General features: G+C 41.0%; 2 protein-coding genes across 2 annotated transcripts; both read left to right on the top strand.

The window, feature by feature from the left end:
* The first annotated feature begins 1,681 nt into the window (after positions 1-1,681).
* On the top strand, positions 1,682-5,422 carry bcl7bb (BAF chromatin remodeling complex subunit BCL7B b). The gene is made up of 6 exons (XM_042487101.1): positions 1,682-1,829; positions 2,328-2,403; positions 2,510-2,597; positions 3,362-3,520; positions 4,512-4,615; positions 4,761-5,422. The coding sequence occupies exons 1-6, from the start codon at positions 1,717-1,719 to the stop codon at positions 4,830-4,832; spliced, it is 612 nt and encodes a 203-aa protein (XP_042343035.1). The 5' UTR covers positions 1,682-1,716; the 3' UTR covers positions 4,833-5,422.
* Positions 5,423-5,879: 457 nt separating this feature from the next.
* Positions 5,880-20,574, top strand: baz1b (bromodomain adjacent to zinc finger domain, 1B). The gene is made up of 21 exons (XM_042486365.1): positions 5,880-6,643; positions 8,293-8,409; positions 9,352-9,496; positions 9,787-9,979; positions 10,161-10,282; positions 10,533-10,730; positions 10,820-11,008; positions 11,123-12,416; positions 12,589-12,756; positions 12,988-13,126; positions 13,219-13,382; positions 13,573-13,699; positions 13,802-13,900; positions 14,258-14,435; positions 14,601-14,792; positions 15,040-15,187; positions 15,842-15,989; positions 16,118-16,233; positions 17,017-17,156; positions 17,288-17,394; positions 17,642-20,574. Exons 1-21 carry the CDS (start codon positions 6,525-6,527, stop codon positions 18,294-18,296), a joined length of 4,758 nt encoding a protein of 1,585 aa, XP_042342299.1. The 5' UTR covers positions 5,880-6,524; the 3' UTR covers positions 18,297-20,574.
* The last annotated feature ends 1,138 nt before the right edge of the window (positions 20,575-21,712 follow it).

The raw sequence follows: 21,712 nt of genomic DNA, 5'->3' as shown, positions 1-21,712 counted from the left end.
ACTCAGGTTTTGAAGTAAAAATAGCAGTACCACAATGTAAAAAAATGAATGAATGAATAAATTGATGTAATGTCAAAATATCAAGAAAATGGATCAAGAAAGATGTCAAGCAGCTTCTCCAAGTGTCATCAAACAGCCTGAGCTACTCGACCACCTTTACCGGTGGCAGGCCATATAAAAAATTGCCTCTCCCGTTAAAAACATGACTAATATCACAATTGCAATATCTGGTAATTATATTTGCAATTTTTTTCTAATGTATATTGCACAGCCCTATTTTTTGTACAGGACAAACAGGATGGGAATCATTAGTTGATCAAATATTTTGTATTTAATATTTTTAGTGAAGATGAAATACAAAAAATTACTGTAATTTGTAACGCAATCGCAATATCTGTCAAAATAATCACTATATGATTTTTTGTTGTCCACCATGCAGCCCTTATTTCATTGTACAGGGCCACAGGCCAAAAATGATGGTTACATACTGTATATATAGTTAAATAAATAGCACAATATTGCTGAGTTGTAGTGAAGTAGTTGTACAGAGTAGCATAAATGGAATTACTCATGTAAAATAGAAGTACTTCAAAATTGTAAATGTGTACTTCACTATAAAAAGCAGTGTTGGTAAGATTCCTTTAAAATGTATGCGGTTACCCTGGAGAAAAAAATCAGTAATGTAACAATTTTAATTAAGTAATGTAACTTATTAGACTTGATTAATTTTAACAAATTTTTTAAATGCTGAAAAATGTGCAGTTACAGGCTATGCCAAAAGAAGGCATTTCTGAATGGAAGGAAGTTGGAAAACAACAGAATGAATGTTATATTTTACATCTAGCCTAAACTTTTTACTGAAAAGAATATATTTTGAAGAAACTGCCTTTGTAATCATCAACATTTTGATCAGGTACTGTTTCTTTCTTTAAGTCTCCCCAGGAGACTTAGGGGATGTTTATGTTTTCTGACAGAAGTATTTGTCACAGGTGACGTGTCCAAGGACTGTCAGAAATTTGAAAATCGAACAACAATTTCTGTTTCTTACTTTTTCTGGCCATTATAAATTGTGTAATTTTGATGACTTATAAAAAAAATGTCTGTGGTAAAATAAATACAAAGTCTCCAAGCACTTTTTGTATTCTGTGAAATAAAAAACACAAGTCCCTACACAGCGCTTAAAAAATGATTAAATGGGGCGCCCAGTAGCTGAGTTGGTAGAGGCTATGTCCTTGCTGCCGTGGCTGCGGGTTCAATCGTAATCTCAATCCTTTGCTGCATGTCATCCCCTCTCTCTCCTCCTTTCATGCTTAAGCTGTCATATCAAATACAGGCAAAAAAAATCCCAAATAATCTTAAAAATATATAAAATTACATTTAATTACATATATATATATATAATTCCTCTCCCTTTTTGCACCACTTCCTTCCCTCTTATAAATAAAGAACAGTCCCTAAGCAACAGTTACAAATACATGATTTTGTACCACCGATGAATTTTGAACAGCTCCAGATTAATAAATAATATATCAATATTTAACTAAGCGGCCACAAATCATTACAGTAGCCTACATACAGTATGAACATACTGAAGAGGATGAAGCCCAAAAAAAAGAGAAAGAGAAGAAAGAAAAAAAAATACACGGAAATCTCGCGAGACTAGCGCTGTAACGGAGGACTGGGGCTTGGTCTTGAAGTTTTCAGATGCATCTGTAGATGAATCATAACAGCATCAAGATGTCGGGACGATCAGGCCGCGCTGAGACCCGAAGTCGGGCCAAAGATGACATTAAAAAGGTCCTGGCGGCCATCGAGAAGGTGCGCAAATGGTATGTAGGCTGTCTGGGGGACAATATGGAGGGAAATGTATTAGTAGACTGTAGGCTGATATCTGCTGCGTCGCTCAACAAACTTCAGTCGGAAAAGTTAGATGATTGACAGCGCTGCTGACCAATCAACGCCGCGGGTTGACAGGAGAGGCGGAGCTAGCCGAGTTTTTTCCGCCGAGAGCTGTCAATATGGCCACAGCCTGACATGCCGCGCGCCGTAATGTAGACGACTGTCCCGGAGTCACATAACAGTGAAATCAATGAACCCCTCAGGACAAGTCCCCGCGGTTTTTACACGCTCGTTCAGAGTAAACGATGGCTGTGAATAAGCCTGATAGGATAGTTGATCAGCTGTCATCCTTGCTGTGGACAGAGAGGACACGAGCATGTATCCTATTGTGTGTCATGATATAGATTAATGCTGTTAGAGCAGATGGTGTGGTGTGACACCTAAACGGAGCTCATTTCCAAAATAAATCAAACTAATCTCATCCCCAGGGAGAAGAAATGGGTGACAGTTGGAGACACATCCTTACGCATATTCAAGTGGGTGCCGGTAACAGAGACAAAGCAGGTGGGCGCCTCTGCCATGTAAAAAAAATAAATAATAAATATTATCGCCTTTAAGCATTTACTAAAATCAGTCCTGTCTGATTTGCAATCCCCTCTTTTTTTATCAGATATATCGCACCAAATCCACAGGTGGAGATGCTAGAGGACTGAAAGATGTGGTCCTGGAAAACACTAATTCTTTACTGGATTTCACTGGTGAGTTTTGTGACGGTATATAATACAATACTGGAGCCATTGTATGCATATCATTTTTTTTTTTTGCATTTGCATTTGCATTTTAATTAAATTATATAACAGTAACAGTAACCGGAGTTACCGACCACTATAAAAAAAAAGAATAAAAACTACAGAAGGTAAAAAATACAAAACACATAATATAATACAATAAAATAAATAAATAAATGTAACTGGTATATATATGTAAGTTCGCATTAAAAAATTAACTGGTTACACAACTTTTTAATTTATAAAGTATAATTCACCAATAACAAATATATTAAAGCAACGAGATATATTTGGCCTGCATAGGACATGACAAAGGGTACTGTAAAACATGCATACACACAGACACACATCAATATGTGTGAGTGTGCCTCCATGTGCATAAACAAAGACATTAGTACATTTATCTTAGTTATGATATCTAACAAAAGTCATTGGAAATATTACGTGTTTTATATGTCATCCATGTTTCTTAGGAGATATAGACCTGGTTTCTAATTTCAGTGTTTGTTTGTTTGTTTTTTTCTGTTTCATTTAAAAGATTCTTCCATTAAGAATGAATCAAGTTTTCATTTTTCTAACCTGTTTAATTATTGCTGCCCTTGTGATTAGGAACAAATGTGTGTCTGTCTTCTTGATCACATACGATTTTTTATGTCAAAAATATCACACAGTCAAATAAAATACAAACTAAAAACGTGCAACTTGATATTCAACTCTTGTGCTCTCCGTCTCAGATGAAAACAGCAACCAGAGTTTTCTGTCAGACGTCTACCAGCCTAAAATGGATAACAGCAGCAGCACTTCCAGCTCGCAGCAGGTCAGCCCTCCGCATACCTCCAGCCTCCGAGCCGAGGACTCTCAGCCACCAATGCTGGGCCAGGAGAGTGTGGACGGTATGTGGATGGCTTTCTCGAACATGTTTTCACAAAATTTTACGCATTTTTCCTGTAATTTAAAAAAGGTACACGTAAAAGATGTAGTGGAGCATGGACACTCAACTCGCTTGTCTATTAAGAGGACAGCTTAAGCGAAAAGGGGGGAGAGAGAGGACGTGGTTGGAATCAAACCTGCGGCCAGCGAGGACACGGCCTCTGTACATGGGGCGCCTGCGCTACCAAATGAGCTACTGGGCACCTGAGCCACATTCGTTTCTAAGATTTTAGTATGTTTCTCGGATTTTAGGATGTTTCTACGATTTTAGGACGACTATTGGATTTTAGAATGTTTCAAGGACTTTAGTGCATTTGTAGGGTTTAGGATGTTTCTATAATTAAAGGACATTTCTCGGATTTTAGAACGCCTCTGTACGATTTAGGAAATTTCTAGGATTTTAGGACATTTCTCAGATTTTAGGATATTTCTAGGATTTAAGGACATCATTTGATTTTAGGACTTTTCCAGGATTTTTGGATAATTCCGGGATTTTAGGACGTTTTTAGGATTGTAGAACATTTCTAGGGTTTTGGCACATTTCTAGGATTTTAGGACATTAGGGGCTTAGCTAGGCCCTTTGTCGGGGGGTACAGGTATCCTCCACTGGCCCTTTTTTTAATAAAAAAAAAAACTCTGTTTTGATGCTGTTTTATGCACTCTGGCACCTTATATATACTAAAAGTAAAAAATAATTCCCAGTGTGAATCACTTTATTTTTATTTTGAATTAGAAAATGGATGGGGCCCACCTGGTACCCTATCGGGGGCCAGATTTGGCCGTCGGTCTGTAAATTGAGTATCACTGTATTAGAGTATTAATTTGTATAAATCCTCGAGTTCAGTGGTAACAATCTTAAACAATTACTCTTGATTATTATATTATTATTATTACTTAATTACTCTCAAAGCTGCGTTAATAATTATATATTTCCACTCTATCCTCTGAATGCAGAGCCAATTCATTCAGGACAGGATGGAGCTGATGAGCCTCCCACTCTCATCAAAGAGGACCTTCTTTCATCGGGAGCTGTTAGACGGAGCGCCCCAGACACACAGGTTCACTTTCTGAGAACTGATTCAACTAAGACCAAAATATTTTCTTTGATTAAATAATAATTTCTATCTCTGGGGTCTGTTGTTGCATGATGTAAAATTTATATGAATTTGAAGTGCTTTAAAAATGTTTCTTTTTAATCAACAGGAGGAGCCGGATGAATCAGGAGCCCCTCCTTTAAAGAAGATTTGCACAGGAGAAAATCCTGCTCTGAGATAGCTCATTTGTAATAATTTTGTCAAAATGCACATGATTTCTGTCTTCAGATTAGCTAAACTTTCAAGATTATTCTAAGGTTCTCTTGACCTATTTACGCAAATATCACATTTCAGCAAATGAGGAGAAAAACTTATTTACTGCAAAATCTTTGTTCACTTTTAAAGTTCTTTAAAGTCTGCTGTTTTAAGTGATTTCTGAAATGAATTGAGAGATTTTTTTCAAAGTTGTGTGGCAAGTTCTGGCTATTGCAGGGAGTGTGTATTGCAATTCACATGCTGGAAATGTTTTGGGCAACTTACTGTTTCCAATTTATGCAGTTGAACTTTACTTTTGCATGTTTCCATATCCTTCTGCTTTATTTGTTAGGTTTACAGGCCATTTTAAAAATGTGTTAAATGTGTAGCTTTATGCAGATTGATGTCTAGATGTGCCATTTTATATTAAATATGATGCCCTTTCGGGATCTTAGATCTTAAATTGGCTTATCACATGCAAGCAAACAATGCTTTTTAAAATATTTATAATATAATTTGCCCATGTTTATAACTGACAACGTTGTAAACCATAATAAATGCTACTTTACAATTCCAGTTCAATTCATTGATGCTGTAAGATCGATAAGCATTCAGAAAATTGCCTTGTGGCAAGCACTGTATTGCATTATACACGCAGGACCTATTGTTTAACCAGACCTGTTCAAAATGGAGTCCAGACAATGGGTTTAGTCATTGATTTGACGATTCAATGAGGAATTACTCCACCTCAGTTTTAACAGCCTTCATACAAAATTGTTTTAGTATTTATCAGGTAAATATTTCATAAAATCTAGCCATCAGCTGACCTCTAGCCTCTCATTTCTATTCGATGAAGGCGTGGTGTATTTAAAGAGGTTGTTCCATTTTGACAAAAGACAGGCTATATCAGCCAATCAGAGACCGCATCAGAACAATTTAATGAAGGCGCGCTCCTGAGGGAGCCAATCAACGTTGAGAGGGGGCGGGGCGTGCTAGCGACGCTGCCTGCTGCCGGGGAAACGGAGTTCCGAGGGTGAACGGAATTGTGCCGGCGACTAGAAACTCCCGCCATTTCGACAAGGAATTAACCTCTTGATTGATCAACGATACTTTTTGTTAACACTTACTATTTCCGTTATCTGATTAAAAGAAGCTCCGACAAGAAGGGACATGCAGCGAATAAAATTGACGAAGCGAGAACAGGCCTAGTTTGCAAAGACTTGGGATTGCACTGCGCGCCAGACCTCCTGCTGAACTGGCTGTTGCCGCGAGTTTGATTTCGGTGTGGTTTACATCCTTTCATGTTCATCCGGAGGAGCTAAAAGTTTACTAAGTATTCAGGAGGACAAGTCCGGCAACCTGTTTGACATCTAAGGCATTGCGTAGAAGCAGCATGGTATTGTTACCAGAGGAGAGAAGAAGGATGCGATGAGGCGGGTGACAAGAAGCGCACTGTTATTGTTTTGCAACGAGATAGCAATCCAGCCTGCTAGCTAGTCAGCTAACTTAGCTGCTACACGTTGAGTGCCGGGCCTGCCGGCGGTAACGCGAGACGTGCTAAGACGTTTCGGGACGCTTGCATACATGCTAAGGACATATTATTGCATATTATTGTGCTAGTTTGTTGCGAGAAGATTTGATTTTCACCATCGGCACCCGTGCCATCCGTGGATTTGATATGGCACCGCTTTTAGGACGGAAACCTTACCCATTGGCTAAGCCGCTAGCCGAGCCGCCAGGCCCGGGAGAGGAGGTGTACATCATCGAGCACACCAAGGAGGCCTTCAGGAACAAAGAGTATCCTTTAACATGATGCTGATGCTCAGCCTTTGCTCACCGAGTCAGCCGGCAAGCTGCATAAGTGGCTTTGTCTACCTGGCTAACTTAAATCGTTACCGACGTAGTCACATGCACAGGGCTGTAGAGCTGACTAACATATCTAATTTGCTCTAACCTGACATTTTACCTCCATTTATCTTTCCCCCCCCGCATGTACACAATGTACTCTGGATGACAAGCTAGCTAGCTAGTGTTCACGCCGCTTTGCTTACCGCCTCATTGTAACCAGCTGGCTATTTCGCCAAGCCAGCAAAACAAGTGCATTTTATGCGTTTCACAGATCAATTTACATGCTTGGATAAATACAGAGCTGCTAAAAGGCGTCCTTTCACTTTTCACTTTCACGGCCCCGCTGACAGCTACCAAAGCTAGCGGGGTTAGCTAGCAAGCCGCTCGGTATCCCATTATGTGACAATAGCCGCCTGTTCAGGCTGAGGATGGTGCTCCGCTGCTGTTAGCCGTTAACGTTAGCCTCTTTACAGTTAGCTAGCCTTAGCTAACGTTACCGGTAAATTTGTGCTTTTGAGTGCGTCAAGAGGAAACAACAAATGCTTTAAAGACATAAGACCGCATTTTTTGGACGGATAGCTTTGTTTTGGTCTAATAGTTAGGTAACTTTATCCGGTTGTTTTGATGTTTGTGTGAAAACTTAAAACGTCAGAGGTCCGTAACTGTCAGCACGATTATGACAGCTCAGTGTGACACACGTAGTACGAAAAGTGGACTTTTTGGTCTTTATATGTCTGCAAAAGTTGTTTTAGGTTTTGGTTGGTTTGGATTCGTGCACTGACAGAGCTGTGTTTTTCACTTGAGTGTTTGTATGTATATTTTAACATCAACATCTATCATCGCTGCCTTAGGGACAACTATGCGAAGCACAGGCCTCCCTTCTAACTTTCCTTGCTATCGCATTTAAAGTAACAGAGAATTTACTTTTGTAGTTTTTACTTTCATCAGAGGTATTACAGTCAAAGTTTACACCCCAAGTTTTCCGTATATCTTAAATAGTCAGGATTTTTTGTCAACCACACTCACCAGCATTATTCTTTACAACCCTCCTTACTTTTTCAGTTAGCATATTTATAGGGTTACCATAGTAAATACTTCATATATTTATATATATGTATATATTTGTACTGTTTTTAGATATGCCGCATTGCACATTACACACCCTGATTTTTGAATCTTTATCATACATTATGTATAGTTTTTAATTGCTTTATCAATAAGACTTGGGTTCCCTAGTCATTTTTTAATGCTTTTGTGCATAGTTTTTTTTTTTTAGATGTATATGTTTATCTGTCTTATGTCGTGTTTGATTGTGAATGTAGCTGCTGTATAAAATAATTTCCTGTAAGGATCAACTAAGTATCTATATATTGCTAATTACACAATTTGTAGACTTTTTTGTTAGAGTAAAAGGGCATTAAGATTTTGTTATGAAGTTATGTCTCTGCACCTTGGCCTGAGCCTTTTTTCATATTACTGACATCAGTGACAGTTTTTTCAATAAACCTTACTTGTCTTGTAATCAGTAAGCAAATGATTTAACAAGGAGGAACAGTTTGCATGTGACTATTGAAATTTCCTTGACCAACTCCCTACAGAGAGTATGAGGCACGCTTGACGAGATACAGTGAGCGCATCTGGACATGCAAAAGCACTGGAAGCAGCCAGCTCACACACAAAGAAGCATGGGAAGAAGAACAAGAAGTCACTGAACTGTTAGTATTAAATCTTAAATTTGCATGTGCATGTACACTGTTTTAATTCAAGAATAAGAGCCATCAGTCTACTCTGATTATCACAGTCTACGGTTACAGTTGAGCAGATGGGAGTGCTTTGCATTCAGATCCTCAGTAAAGCTCTGGTTCTCACTAATTTATATATCCCTGGACCTATGACTATTTAGATGCCTGAAAATGCAGATTAGCTTCTCTAACAGCAGCTTAGTAGTATCACGAAGGAGCCATACTCTCTCAGTGAAGGTCACAAGGCTTGAAGCTTTGCCACCATTGGATAAATCTGGTGCTCCTCCTCTTATTCTATTTAGAGGGTGTGTGATTGAGTCATCCGTGAATCTGCAATTGCATGGTGAGAGTTCCTTTATCCTGGTCTGTTAAAAGCAGGAACACGCTCATAAAAAATGTGGTATCGCTCAACTGATCGTTGTCAGTCCACATATTACCATCCAGGTGAACATATACTCTCTGTATATCTGCTGTCAGCAAGAGGAAGGTGAACCCCACTATATGTGTGGCCCATGGAGATGTCACAGCAAAGACGGGGCAGAGCACTGCTCAGCTGCCCAGAGCTCAAGTCACTCAGGATCACACTGCTGTACTTAAGCTCTGTCTAATTATAACAGCAAAGAGATTTTACTCCCCCTGCTGGTCACTCTCATCCCTTTGTCTCTGTTATATAATGCTCTGGTGCTGGTGACGAATGCATCACAGAAAGCCAAACAATGTGAAAGAAATTATGACGTGAATAGTGTGCCTCACACCCATGAACAACCTCAATTAATGTCTTGTTTGCTGAGCACCAAAACATTAACAGCAGTGTGTACAGAAAAAAGTGGAGCATGTTTTGACAGGATGCAAAAACTATAGTATACTTAATATATTGTTAAATCGTATTTTGCACTTACTATTTTCTATGTGCAGGCTCCAGGAGGAGTATCCTAAGTGGTTTGAGAAGCCGATCCTGGAGATGGTCCACCATAACACAGTGTCTTTAGACAAACTGGTTGAAATGGCCTGGGTGGAAATCCTCACCAAGTATGCTGTGGATGAAGAGTGCGATTTCCTGGTCAGTGTGACTTTTTAAATTTCTAAACTTGTCTGTTATGTAGCATTTTTAACCATTTAGTTACACATTAATATTATAAATATTATCTTTAGTGTACAGTAGATACTGTTTTACCATTGTAAATTTGATTTACCATAACTTAGATTAGATTGTTTAGATCGATGTCAGTTGGTTTCAGTCCTTTAAAGATGTAAAGAAATTTAATGCACTAATGTAAAACTCAAACAATACCATCCTCAGTGGTAAGCAGGTGCTTAATTGATTACTTTCTCTTGACTTCTTAATTTCAGGTGGGGAAGGACAAAAGTTTGCAAGTGAAAGTGGTGAAAATTCATCCCCTAGAAAAGCCAGAGGGCGAGACGGGGGAGAAGAAGCTTGAAGGTGCCTGCGACTCTCCATCCAGTGACAAGGAGAATGCAAGTCAGGAGAACCAGAGGAAGGAACCTCCTCCCCGAGAGGAGGAAAACAGGAGAGAGAGTCTCAGTGAGTACCACTCGGTGTATAAACAAAAGAGTAGTGAAGCATGTATACTCAGAATAAGTGTTTTTTGCTTAGATAAAATCTTCCAATGTTAATAGCCTCCATTTATCTCTCTATTATTTGTATATATGGGGAAAAAAAGAGTCTTATTTTTCTTACTTGATATTATTTTACTTCCTATCAGGTGACAGAGCTCGACGTTCACCACGGAAACTTTCCACCGCCATGAAGGAAGAGAAGAGGAGATGGGTGATGCCCAAATTCCTTCCTCATAAGTACGATGTGAAACTCATCAATGAGGATAAGGTTCGTTTCCTGTTCTCAGCAGTCAACACAAAATGTCCAAGCTTCTTTTCTTTCTTGAAAAGAGAATTAGTCTTGCCAGTATATTACTCTTCTGTATTTTTCTTTAGTGTAATTTATGACATTTGGCTGCTTGATCCACAACCGATCTCTCAAACTTCCATGTTTGGTTTATGATCTTTTGAGATCTACATAGAGTTTGCGTTTTTGAAAGAAGATGACATCGAATCTTCCCCATCGACTTGTCTCATAGGTGATCAGTGATGTTCCAGCAGAAAGTCTCTTCAGAACGGAGCGACCTCCTACCAAGGAGATCATGCGCTACTTCATCAGGCACTACGCCCTGAGGCTGGGCACGGGGGAGAGTGCTCCATGGGTGGTTGAAGATGAACTGGTGAAAAAATTTAACCTGCCCAGCAAATTCAGTGACTTTCTTCTTGATCCACACAAGGTATATTACCCATGGTAATATTTTTTCACTTTACTGGATTTTAAAAAATGTTGCTTGTTCTTGGCTGACAATCTTTTGTTTGTCTAAAGTTTTTAGCAGAGAATCCCTCCACAAAGCGTAAGAGCTTGTCATCTCTAGAAGGTAAACCTAGCAAGAGGCCAAAGACCGCTGACACGCCAGGAGAGGATTCAGGCAATGAGAAAGGAGAGAAGAAAAGGAGGAGGAAGAAGGACTCTTTAGGCATGCCCCTTAGTCCGACCATTTGGGGCCACATGCAGGTTAGCTGGCTTGTATGCCCATTATGTTGTTAAGGTTTTACCTGATAAATATGGGGTATTCCTTTTTAAAAAACCTGAGCTTTATTTATTGAGCTTTTGTTATCTCTATTTCAGCAAATAAAAATGAATGGCTCCCCGCTCAATGTCAAAAACTCGGGAAGTCCAAAGAAAGGAGAAGGCAAAGGCAGAAAGTCTGGGGACAAGAAAGAAGGCAAGAGAGGCAGGAAGAGCGGTGATAAGAAGCTCAACGTCCTCAAAGCTTCTAAAAAAGATGGTAAAGCTGGTGCTAAAGCAACAAAGATGAAGCAGATGACTCTGCTGCATCTTGCTAAGAGCCCCCCTGCTGGGAGCCCTAAGAAGAGAGCCCGTAGTACTGGCCTGGGTACACCCAAACTGGGAAAGCCACTGCACCCTATGGCTCTTCACCTCCTTCGTTACTATAAGGAGAACAAGGGCAAAGAAGACAAAAAGAACTTCCTGTCCTCCCTCATCTCCAAGGCCGCAAAGACCTTGTCCCCAGACGATCGTGGTCGGCTGCCAGAGGAGCTCCAGGAGCTGGTGCAGAAACGCTGGGAGCTTATGGAGCAAAAGAGGAAGTGGGCAGCCATGAGTGAAGAGGAAAGGCAGGAAGAGATGAAGAAAAGGCGCGAGGAACTCAAAGAGAAACTGCGAGAAAAGGCCAAGGAGAAACGAGAGAAAGAGATGCTGGTCCGCCGCGAACAATCACGCAGATATGAGGACCAGGAGATTGAAGGCGGCAAGACCTTGCCGACCTTCAAGCTTGTAGACATGCCAGAGGGTTTGCCCAATACCCTGTTTGGTGACGTGGCTATGGTGGTGGACTTCCTTAACTGCTACGCAGGGCTGCTGATGCCGGATGACCAGTATCCCATCACAGCAGTAGCCCTGATGGAAGCACTGGCCGGGGAAAAGTCTGGCTTCCTCTACCTGAACCGCGTTCTGGTGGTGCTGCTTCAGACGCTGCTGCAGGACGAGCTGGCGGAAGGCTACAGTGAGCTTGATATGCCCTTATCTGAGATCCCCCTCACCATGCACTCGGTGTCGGAGCTGGCACGGTTGTGCCTGCGACCATGTGACGCTCATGGTGAGGAGAGCGGCCAGGGCTCGGTGGACTCTGGGCCTATGGGCGGCTTTGATGATGTGGTGACCAGTGAGTTCTTGGAGAAGCTTGAGACAATCGAGGTGTTTGAGCTGAGCCCTGAGGAGAAGGTCAGCCTGTTGGTGGCACTGTGCCACCGCATACTCATGACGTACTCTGTTGAAGACCACGTTGATGCAATGCAGCAAAAGTCAGCGGAGGTGTGCAGGGAGCGTCTGGCAATGCTGAAAGAAGTCAATGACCGCAAGAAGGCGGAGAGGCAGATGCGGAAGGAGATGGAGGGCAAAGGTTGGTCAAGATCAGCAGAGAACAGCAGTTTTTAATGAAGGAGTGAAAATACTAAGATTTAAAACTCCTACACCTGCTTATTTCCCCATTCATTAACATACTAAAAAGTGTATGTAATGCCCATAAAATACCAATACCACCATTTTGATTTGTTTTTCCTCTGGGCTTAAAGGTGAGAAAAAGAGAGAGAGCGGGGCCAAGAAGGAGAGCAAAAAAGAAGTAAAGGTGGAGCCCGAGCCCGAGCCCGAGCCCGAGGATATGATCAGCTCTGTGAAGAGTCGGCGGCTGATGGTCATACAGGCCAAGAAAGAGAAGGAAGAGATGGACAGACAGAACAAAGGTAAACTGTGTAGTGGAGTGGAGCACATAATCTGTATTAAAATGCACCATTTAAAAAATGTAATCTGGTTAACTGACAAGCTTAATAGAGCATGTAATATTTTGTGACTCACTTTTTTAGATTTTGTTTTGTCAGTACTTAGTGTCTCCACCACTGAGCGCCTGTAGTAATGAGTGTCATTTAAAGTAAAGCCAGTTTATCATTTCTACTTACTGTGTCATTTCCCCAAAGAACGCATGGAGAAGGAGGCTGAAGAGGAGCGGATGCGTAGACAGAGGGCTGCTGTAGAAAGGGCCTTTCAGGACGGTATAACCAAAGCCAGACTTGTCATGCGCAGGACCCCACTGGGTACAGACAGAAATCACAACAGGTTTGTGCTGCGCACCAACGTTTCTATTCAGATACATGTCATTTCTTCAAATAACCTAATCATAACCGCGGCTGCTTGGTGTTTTTGTTCAGATACTGGCTCTTCTCTGACGTGGTTCCTGGTCTGTACATTGAGAAAGGCTGGGTGAGTGAAAGCATCGACTACAGCTTCACTCCTCCACCGGAGGAAAAACCAGCCGAGCCCGAGGTAGACGAGGAAGAGGATGCCGAGTCAGCCGCTACAAATGATTCACAAGGTACCAGTAACTTAGTTTGAGTTATCCCCATCAAATTGTGTTTGTTAAAAAATGAATATTGGCAGATATCAGTCCCAAATATTGGTATTGATTTCTAAATGGGTCCCTGTAACCCTTTTTCAAAATGTATTTGCTTGTGATGAAGGTTTGTGTTTGACTTTCTTTTAAAGAATATTAATTACTGTTTTAGGAGCTGAAGCTGGAGCTGAAAAGGATGATGGCAGCATAGACGGTGCCATTAGTGAGGGAGCCCAGCAGGGAGCAGCAGCAGACATCTGCATAGAAACCACTGTTCCCAAACAGGGACAGAACCTCTGGTAAGAGAGCTTTGTGTCTATCTTCTTCTCTTTCATTTTGTTTATGTCATACTTTTCTTTTTACACAGTCTTTGATTCTATTGTTTCTGTCTCTAATTTCAGGTTCATATGTGACACCGTAGCCGAGCTGGAGGAACTAGTGGAAAGTCTTCATCCTCAGGGGGTCAGAGAGAGTGAACTGAAGGCGAAGATACAAAGCCGGTGCGTGCACTCATTATAAGAGATGATTACTTTAGCAAACGCGTGACCATCCCGTCCTGCTGCGCTGCTAAAGCATTACCTGTTTTTCACAAGCTGTTAGGTATTGGTTGGTGTGATCCAGTAGATGCTTTTCCCTCTTTTTTTTTCTTTTAAGTTGCTGTTTATACAAAAATGCCTTCATTTTAAGATTAGCCTATGATGTTTTGGAATGTAACACTGCTAAAGCATCTATAATAAAGTATGAACAATGATGTTAAAAAAAAAAAAAAGAGGCAGATCATATTGTTTTTAACAAGACAGCAGCAGAGATGAAGTAAATATGGAGCTGAACACAAAGCTGTCCCTTACCTGTTTCAGGTACCAGGACATCCTCCACTCTGTCCATCTAACCCGTAAAGGCAAACTGGGCCTCAGGACCTGCGATGGCTACACAGAGCTGCTGAACTACCTGCGCAGTGACATCCAGGAGGTAGCCTCGCGACTCCAGAAGGGAGGCCTGGGATACCTGGATGACAATGTAGACATCGAAGAACAGGTGATTAGTTTGTCTGGCTACTTACAATATCAGTAGCCCTGAAATTTCAACACTGGTGATTACTAAAAATGGAGAAAAGTCTTCATCTTTTTGGTAGAATGATGGTGTACAGCCTTCTGTCATCACCACCAATTCATAACTGTTTGTTTCATCCTCTACTCACAGCTGAAAGACATGGAGAGCTTGAAAGACTTTGGAGAGTGCATCATCACCATTCAAGCCTGTGTAATCAAAAAGTTCCTGCAGGGATTCATGGCGCCCAAGCAGAAAAAGAAGAAGAAGCAAGGCGGGGAGGAAACCAGCAGCAGCAAGGCTGAAGAAGTAGACGAGGAGAAGAGACTGGCAGAAGAGGCCAGGGTAAGAGACCAGAGTTGCAATGTTTGTGCTCACTGTTGCATATTAAGTAATTTAAGAACCAAAAATATCTGTAATGAAAACTGGAGCTTTGTGCACATACTGAAATAAAACTGCAAACTAAAAGTGTGCTTACGAAATACATAGATAAGTAACAGAAAAAGATTTGTATACAAAGAGAGCTAAGGCAATTTAAATCTTCATGTGAAATTGTGCTGAGTTTAATCAAAGTCTGGGTTTTTTTCCTCAGGTGGCAACTGCAGTAGAGAAGTGGAAGACTGCTATCCGAGAGGCCCAGACCTTTTCCCGCATGCACGTCCTGCTGGGAATGTTGGACGCTTGCATAAAGTGGGACATGTCTGCGGAGAACGCTCGCTGCAAAGTCTGCCGCAGGAAAGGTAAGGATAGCTTACAGATGCTGTATTACTTCATTGGTTTCATAAAAGTAATTAAAATGCACATCGCATGTTGTTTGCAGCCAATGAGAGCATTATGTCTATTGACAAACGGATACATTTGTGTTTTATATGGCTTTCTTTGTTCAAAAACCAATAACAGGAAAAATAACATAACCGCAGATCATCTAAACAAAACAACAGCAGCACCACAAATGTTTTTCCCCACGAAGAAACCGTCAGTCCTCACTTACAGATGTGCTGGATTGATGAGTAGCAGTTTGAGTGAAGCAGTGCTGTATTACCAACCTTCTGCTCCCTGTTTAGAGCTCAGACAGAAGCCATTTGTGTTGAAGCTGATGGAGTCTGGACCCAGATCCAAACAGCACAGCAGCAGCAGGATCAGGGCAGCACAGACTAGTATTGTCAGGCAGGTCTACATAAAGAGCCAGGAGGTCCGCAGGCCATCAGGTGAACCTGTAGTGATAAGATGACACCAAGTTGGTTATTTGCACAGACGCAGACAGGCATTTTCAGGGAGTGAAGACTGGAAACAAAAATGTGGACCTACTGAATACATTTTCATTAAAAACAGAATTTATTTTTTTAAAACACCCTCTGTAGCTAAATCCTATGATGTTAATTGAACTCTTTTAGGTGACGATGAGAAACTTATCCTCTGTGATGAGTGCAACAAGGCTTTCCACCTGTTCTGTCTGCGACCGGCCCTCTACCGAATTCCTGATGGAGAGTGGCTGTGCCCGGCCTGCCAGCCCACTGTGGCCAGACGTGGCTCCCGTTCAAGGTAACTGTTCACCCCCTGAACCCAATATATATGATTTTATTCTTTCCTAAATCCTGCCTCTTCTCTAACTATAGACCACGTTTTCACGTCCCTGTTAAGATGTTTGATTGTTAACCTTTACATTGCAGAAACTACAACCAAGACACAGATGAAGAAGAGGACGAGGAGGAATCTGAAGAGGAGGACTCTGACGAAGATGAAGAGGACGAGGAGGAGAATGACTACAAAGCCATGGGCCACAGCTGTGAGTATCAGTGAGAGTAAATCAAGCCCAGGTTTTAAAAAATTTGTCGCTGCTTAATGGCTATTTTCCATTAAGGTTTCAACCAAGATAAGTTAAGAATAAGTGGCCAGATGTTTCAGTCACTTTGGATTTCTGTGTGTCATTTCCAAACTGAATCATTGCAACAAAAACCCATGACGCAAAACAAAGACAGAATACAATAAATATTTCGAATTGTCCAAAAGGAGGTCACCGATTGTAGTTGGTTTTGAAAAACGGGGGGTCCTTGGTGTTGAAGGTTAGGAATGAGAGGAATGCCGACCGGGAATTTTGGCTGCTGTCCTCTCCCTGTCTCTATTGTCTGTGTGTTGTCATGTAGCACAGCTCAGGTCTGGACCTTTGCTTTGAAGCCGTGTCTCACTCTGGCTTCACTCGGAGTATGTGGCAGGATGATCCCCTCTGTCAGTTCCAGCCTGCATGTCAAGGATTATGATAAAGAAGTTTTTGCATTGATGCTGAATAGTTCAAGAGATGATCGCAGTGCACCTAAGAACAGATTAGTGTTCTCATTTCTAGAGTGAGACTTTGATAGTCTGCAGTATTACGGTATTGAGAGTGGTTTGATACAAATTTAAATAACAAAACTTTAAACAATTAAGCAATAACAAAAGCCTCATTACAATAACTGCCTATCTGTTAAATTTTCATTGGTCATATCCAGATTTTCTTCCGTCTGCCTACAAGAATACTGGTGTTTCCACAGTGGTTGCTTGTTGTCCTGATCACCTCATTATTTCTTTACAGTGAGACCAAGGAAGAAAAATAAGCAGTCTTCATCCCGGCAGAAAAGTTCAAAAAGTAAACCCAAGAAGCAGGCATCTTCGAGTAGTCATAGCAGCAAACAGAGGACTGGACCCAACAGCCCTGCAGATATTGATGAACTGGTAAGAAACCACTTGGACAATTGTACACAGAAGAGACATCAATTCTTAGAAGAATTAAAGCCGGAGATTATTTCGATTTCCGAAACCAACAGACACTGTTTTGTTTCTAAATGTGTGTATGCTTACTGCAGGTGCGACAGAGTTCCCAATCAGGAGTGCGCAGGCAGGCACTGGAGCTGGAGAGGTGTGAGGAGATCCTCAAGAAACTGATGAAATTCCGCTACAGCTGGCCTTTCAGGTGAGCGAAGGACTTAACCTTCATGTTTGAATGGACAGTCACTTTATTAAGGAGTCTGGAGCAAAACAAACTACGTACTTGTGTGAGACAAGACACGTTTCTTGCATTGGTAAAAACCAAAATGGTCCTTTAGGTTTAGTTTGTCGTTGTAATTTAACATTTCCTGCGACCTGAATGACTGTAGACATCAGGAATTATGATCCGTAGTCTAACGTGGCCCTCCTCACGCGCTCTGCTCCTCTCTTAGGGAGCCCGTGTCCCCAGAGGAGGCAGAGGACTACCTGGACATCATCTCCCAGCCTATGGATTTCCAGACTATGCTGGGAAAGTTCAGCCAGGGCTCGTATCGTCACGGCCAGGATTTCCTGGAAGACATGAAACTTGTCTTCTCTAATGCAGAGGAGTACAACCAGCAGGGCAGCACCGTGCTCTCCTGCATGGTCAAGACGGAGCAGACATTCAACGAGCTGCTGCAGAAGCTGCTGCCTGGCCTCAGCTACCTCCGCCGGCGATCACGCAAACGCGTCAGCCAAGCCCCTGCATCATCATCTGAGGAAGAGGAGGAAGAGGAGGAGGAGGAGGAAGAGGAAGATGAACCGAAGAAGAAGAAGATGCAGAATGGCAAATCAAACAGGAAGAAAACCAGATATGTGAGGGGACGGAGGGATGAGGAGAGTGAGAGTGACGAGGAGGAGGAGGAGGAGGATGATGACGGCAGGAGGAGAAGTAAGCGGACCTCTGCCACCTCAGGCAGGAAGGATTATAGGGAGCAGGATAGCGATGGCGAGCGGGACACACGGAGAACTCGTCAGCGGGGGGGCCGGGTTGACGCTGGGGGGGCGAGCAGCGACGAGGACCGGTCCAGCCGGCAGCGACATTCCAAGAGACAGAAACGCTCGTGAAGTCCAGGGTGCTTTTTGTTTTGTCGTCTCTTTGCTTTAAAATTTCTGTCCCGCTCTTTGAAAAATGATCAAGAGTCCGTCTCCTCCTCCTCCTCCTCCTCACAGCCAGCAGGACTTAATCCTCAGAAGGACTTTTTTGAGTTTATTGAATTTCTGTTCATATTTTGAAAAATGACGAAAGAAAACTGATTTATATTTGTATCATGTTTGATATTAGTGATGTTTTTTTCCCCAACCAGGAAAAATGAGACATTTGAGAGAATGGATGGGTCCTCGTAGCTCTTTAAGACTCTTTGATTTGAACTTCAGTTCCAAGTTGACAACCTCACACAAACACATACGTACAAGTGTAATTTGACTCAAAATGTTTTCCTGTGAACTTCTTTCCCAAACACCAGTACAGTGTAATCAGAGGTCTGTCTTCACTCTTGACACCCATAATCCAGCCATCACTTTACTGAGGTGTCAAGCTGTAAAGTGTTTGTCCTACCCACATCTCTGTTACAAGTCATGGTGTTTTCATTGACTAATAGTACTTCTTTGTAGACATGGTGTCCATGTAGCGGAAACCCTCTGGGAAATCTTTCTTGGCTTACAAACAGCTCTAATGGCTGATTTGAACTTTTTCTGTCACCGCTCTTACTTCTAAGCATCTTGACACCAAGATTACCTTTGGTCAAATGCAAGTCTATAGATAACCATGATAGGATTTTCACTTATTTTGTTTTTTTTTCCAGCCCAGGTGCAGATTCATTGTCAAACTGGGTCAAGACTGCAGATCACAGATATATTTGCATCACGTTAGTGCTAAAACACAACCTTCACCTCAGCTCTTGGTGCCAAGATGTTTTTAAAAGCAGGGACTTGGTGTCTAATTCTTGGCGTGTGGAGCTGACCAGCCTTTCCTCCTCTGCAGTGCCCTGCCACTTAAAAGAACCGGTACCTCAATGCTCCATCAGTTTGCACTCCTTCTGTGTAAAGTGCACCTATAAATGCCAGCAGCTGCAGGACCAGAATTTATTGAAAACATTTGTAAACAGTGTTTAAAACAACAAATGTGATGTTTGTTAGGAAAATGGGCATTTTTTAATATTTGATATTTTTTGCACATTTTATTTGGTATTGTAAATGATAAACTTGTTGATCTTAATCACTTCGAATAAATGGTAAAGCTAAACCAGGGCTCTCCCAGTCAATGCAGAGAACATGTCAGAGTTTTACTTTTCATTGTCGCAGCAGAAATAGTTGAATTAGTCACTTGTACATTTTGTAAGAAACATCCTTAAAGCCACTAATTTAAATGGATTAAGTGACACAAACTATGGCTCCTGAGAGGAAAATGGTTTCCCTGCATTTTCTGGTTCATTCACCAGGTGGTGCTCTTCTCCTGCAGTCTAAATACTGCTGTCACATTCAAGCAATTCAGTGACAGTGCTGAACTTTTGCAACTCTCACTGCTCTGTGCGCTCACTGGTCATCAGAGGACAGTGGTCATCATAGTGCTGGTGTGTTTTTGCTTGTTTTGTAATAACCTCTACACGGGCAGGAACGCTACTGCAGCAAATTGATCACATTTTTAAATCAGACACAACTTAACAAAAACCATTTCAAAGTGCAGATGTTTCTGTAGTTTGTGTCAAGGTTTTCCAGAAATGTATATGTATACATATATATATATATATATATTAAACTGATGAGGCAGCGGTTGGTTTGCCCTCTTCTGTCTGTACTGTGCTGTGTTGTTCTACAGTGTTTTTCTAGTGCTGTTATCATCAAGACCTTACTGATTTCATTTGGCCACTGACTGTTTTACCCCACTTTATTATTTTCTCTTTAAAATTGGCCTTGATTCTGACATAATGTATTTGATAAAATCACTTTTGCAATTGTTTGCCATTTCAACGAACAAACAAAAACGTGACTTCCCTTCTCAAGTTGAGATCTGACTGTAAATGCTTTCTTTGTTCTTGGAGGAACTGCAAAAAGTCTTTTACACTTCCTTTTTTTTATATATATATTTATAGTCTCTAAAGCTGGGTTTGGGCAGGTTCAGAGGATTCACATGTAAAGAATTTCCAATAAAGGCTATGGACGACGACCATAGTTCTCCCTGTTTTATTTGAGTTGAGCTGATGAGGGTCTCCTGGTCGGACAGACAGACATCACTGCCATCTGTAAAACCTTGTGATAAGACGATGATCGGGGAGGAAAACGGGTCAGCGGTTACCACTGACTGTCTAGTTTTACTTTTTAATAAAATATCAAACAGTTGTCTCTACTCTGTGGTGTGGACTCTTTTCTCAGAAATATTTGCATCTTCAAATAGAAGCCAAATTAGCTTCAAATACAGGTATGTGTACCGAAGCCAGAAGTGACATTACGGAGAATAAATGGTTTCATTATTCACAGAGAAAGATGAGCAACTTGGACTTAAACCGATGAAATCATTTCAAGATGAAGCTTAAAGGGACAGTTCATCTTTAAATCAAAAGTACATATTCATCCTCTTTCCTGTTGTGCTATTTATAAATCTAAACTGATTTAGTGAGAGTTGCCGAGCGTTGGAGATATCGGCCTAAGAGACGTCTGCTTTCTCACAAAAATAATGGAACCAGATGGCACTCAGCTTGTGAGGCTCAAAGTACCAAAAATATTCGAAACAAAATCAACCACTGCATACTGAAGAACTTTACTGAGACTTTATTCAGAGCGAGCAACACGTTTCGCCTCGTGTTCGCTCAGTGAAATTCTGAGTGTCCACAGGTGTGACACATACACAAGTCACATGACTAATGACATCATTTTTGTTTTTTCTAATATTTTCACTATCAATAACTTTATGAAGTGAGCATAATACAAAAGACATGGTAATATTTACAAAATATGACAATACAGCAAGATTTTCATATATTTACAAACATTTATCAAAAACACCAAATGTGAATATTTACATGTTATTACATTGATTATAAATCATGGTATATATATATATATATATATATATATATATATATATATATATATATTTTTTTTTTTTTAAGTATGTTTTGTAAATATTGTCATGTTTTTAGTATTATTCTCACTTTAGAAAATGTTACTGATACACTGAAAAATTAGGAAAAAAATGTTGATTATTAGTCATGTAACCCATGTATTTATCACACCTGTGGACACTCGTAATTTCGCTGAGCGAACCTGAAGAAGCCACGGGCAAATCACGTTCCTTTCTCTGAATAAAGTCACAGTAAAGTTCTTCAGCTTGCGGTGGTTAACTTTGTTTCTTACTTTAAATGTTTCCGCTATCAACCGGCACCTGATGATTACACTGTCTGTGCATGGGGGAGTTTTATTCATTGTTTCACAAAAAAAAGAGAAATTTGAAAAACCTTGTGAGTAGTTTCATGTAGGAACTATTT

Source organism: Plectropomus leopardus, chromosome 5 (genome assembly GCF_008729295.1).
Source record: "Plectropomus leopardus isolate mb chromosome 5, YSFRI_Pleo_2.0, whole genome shotgun sequence".
NCBI classification, from domain to species: Eukaryota; Metazoa; Chordata; class Actinopteri; order Perciformes; family Serranidae; genus Plectropomus; species Plectropomus leopardus.
This window is presented reverse-complemented; position numbering and strand designations above follow the sequence as displayed.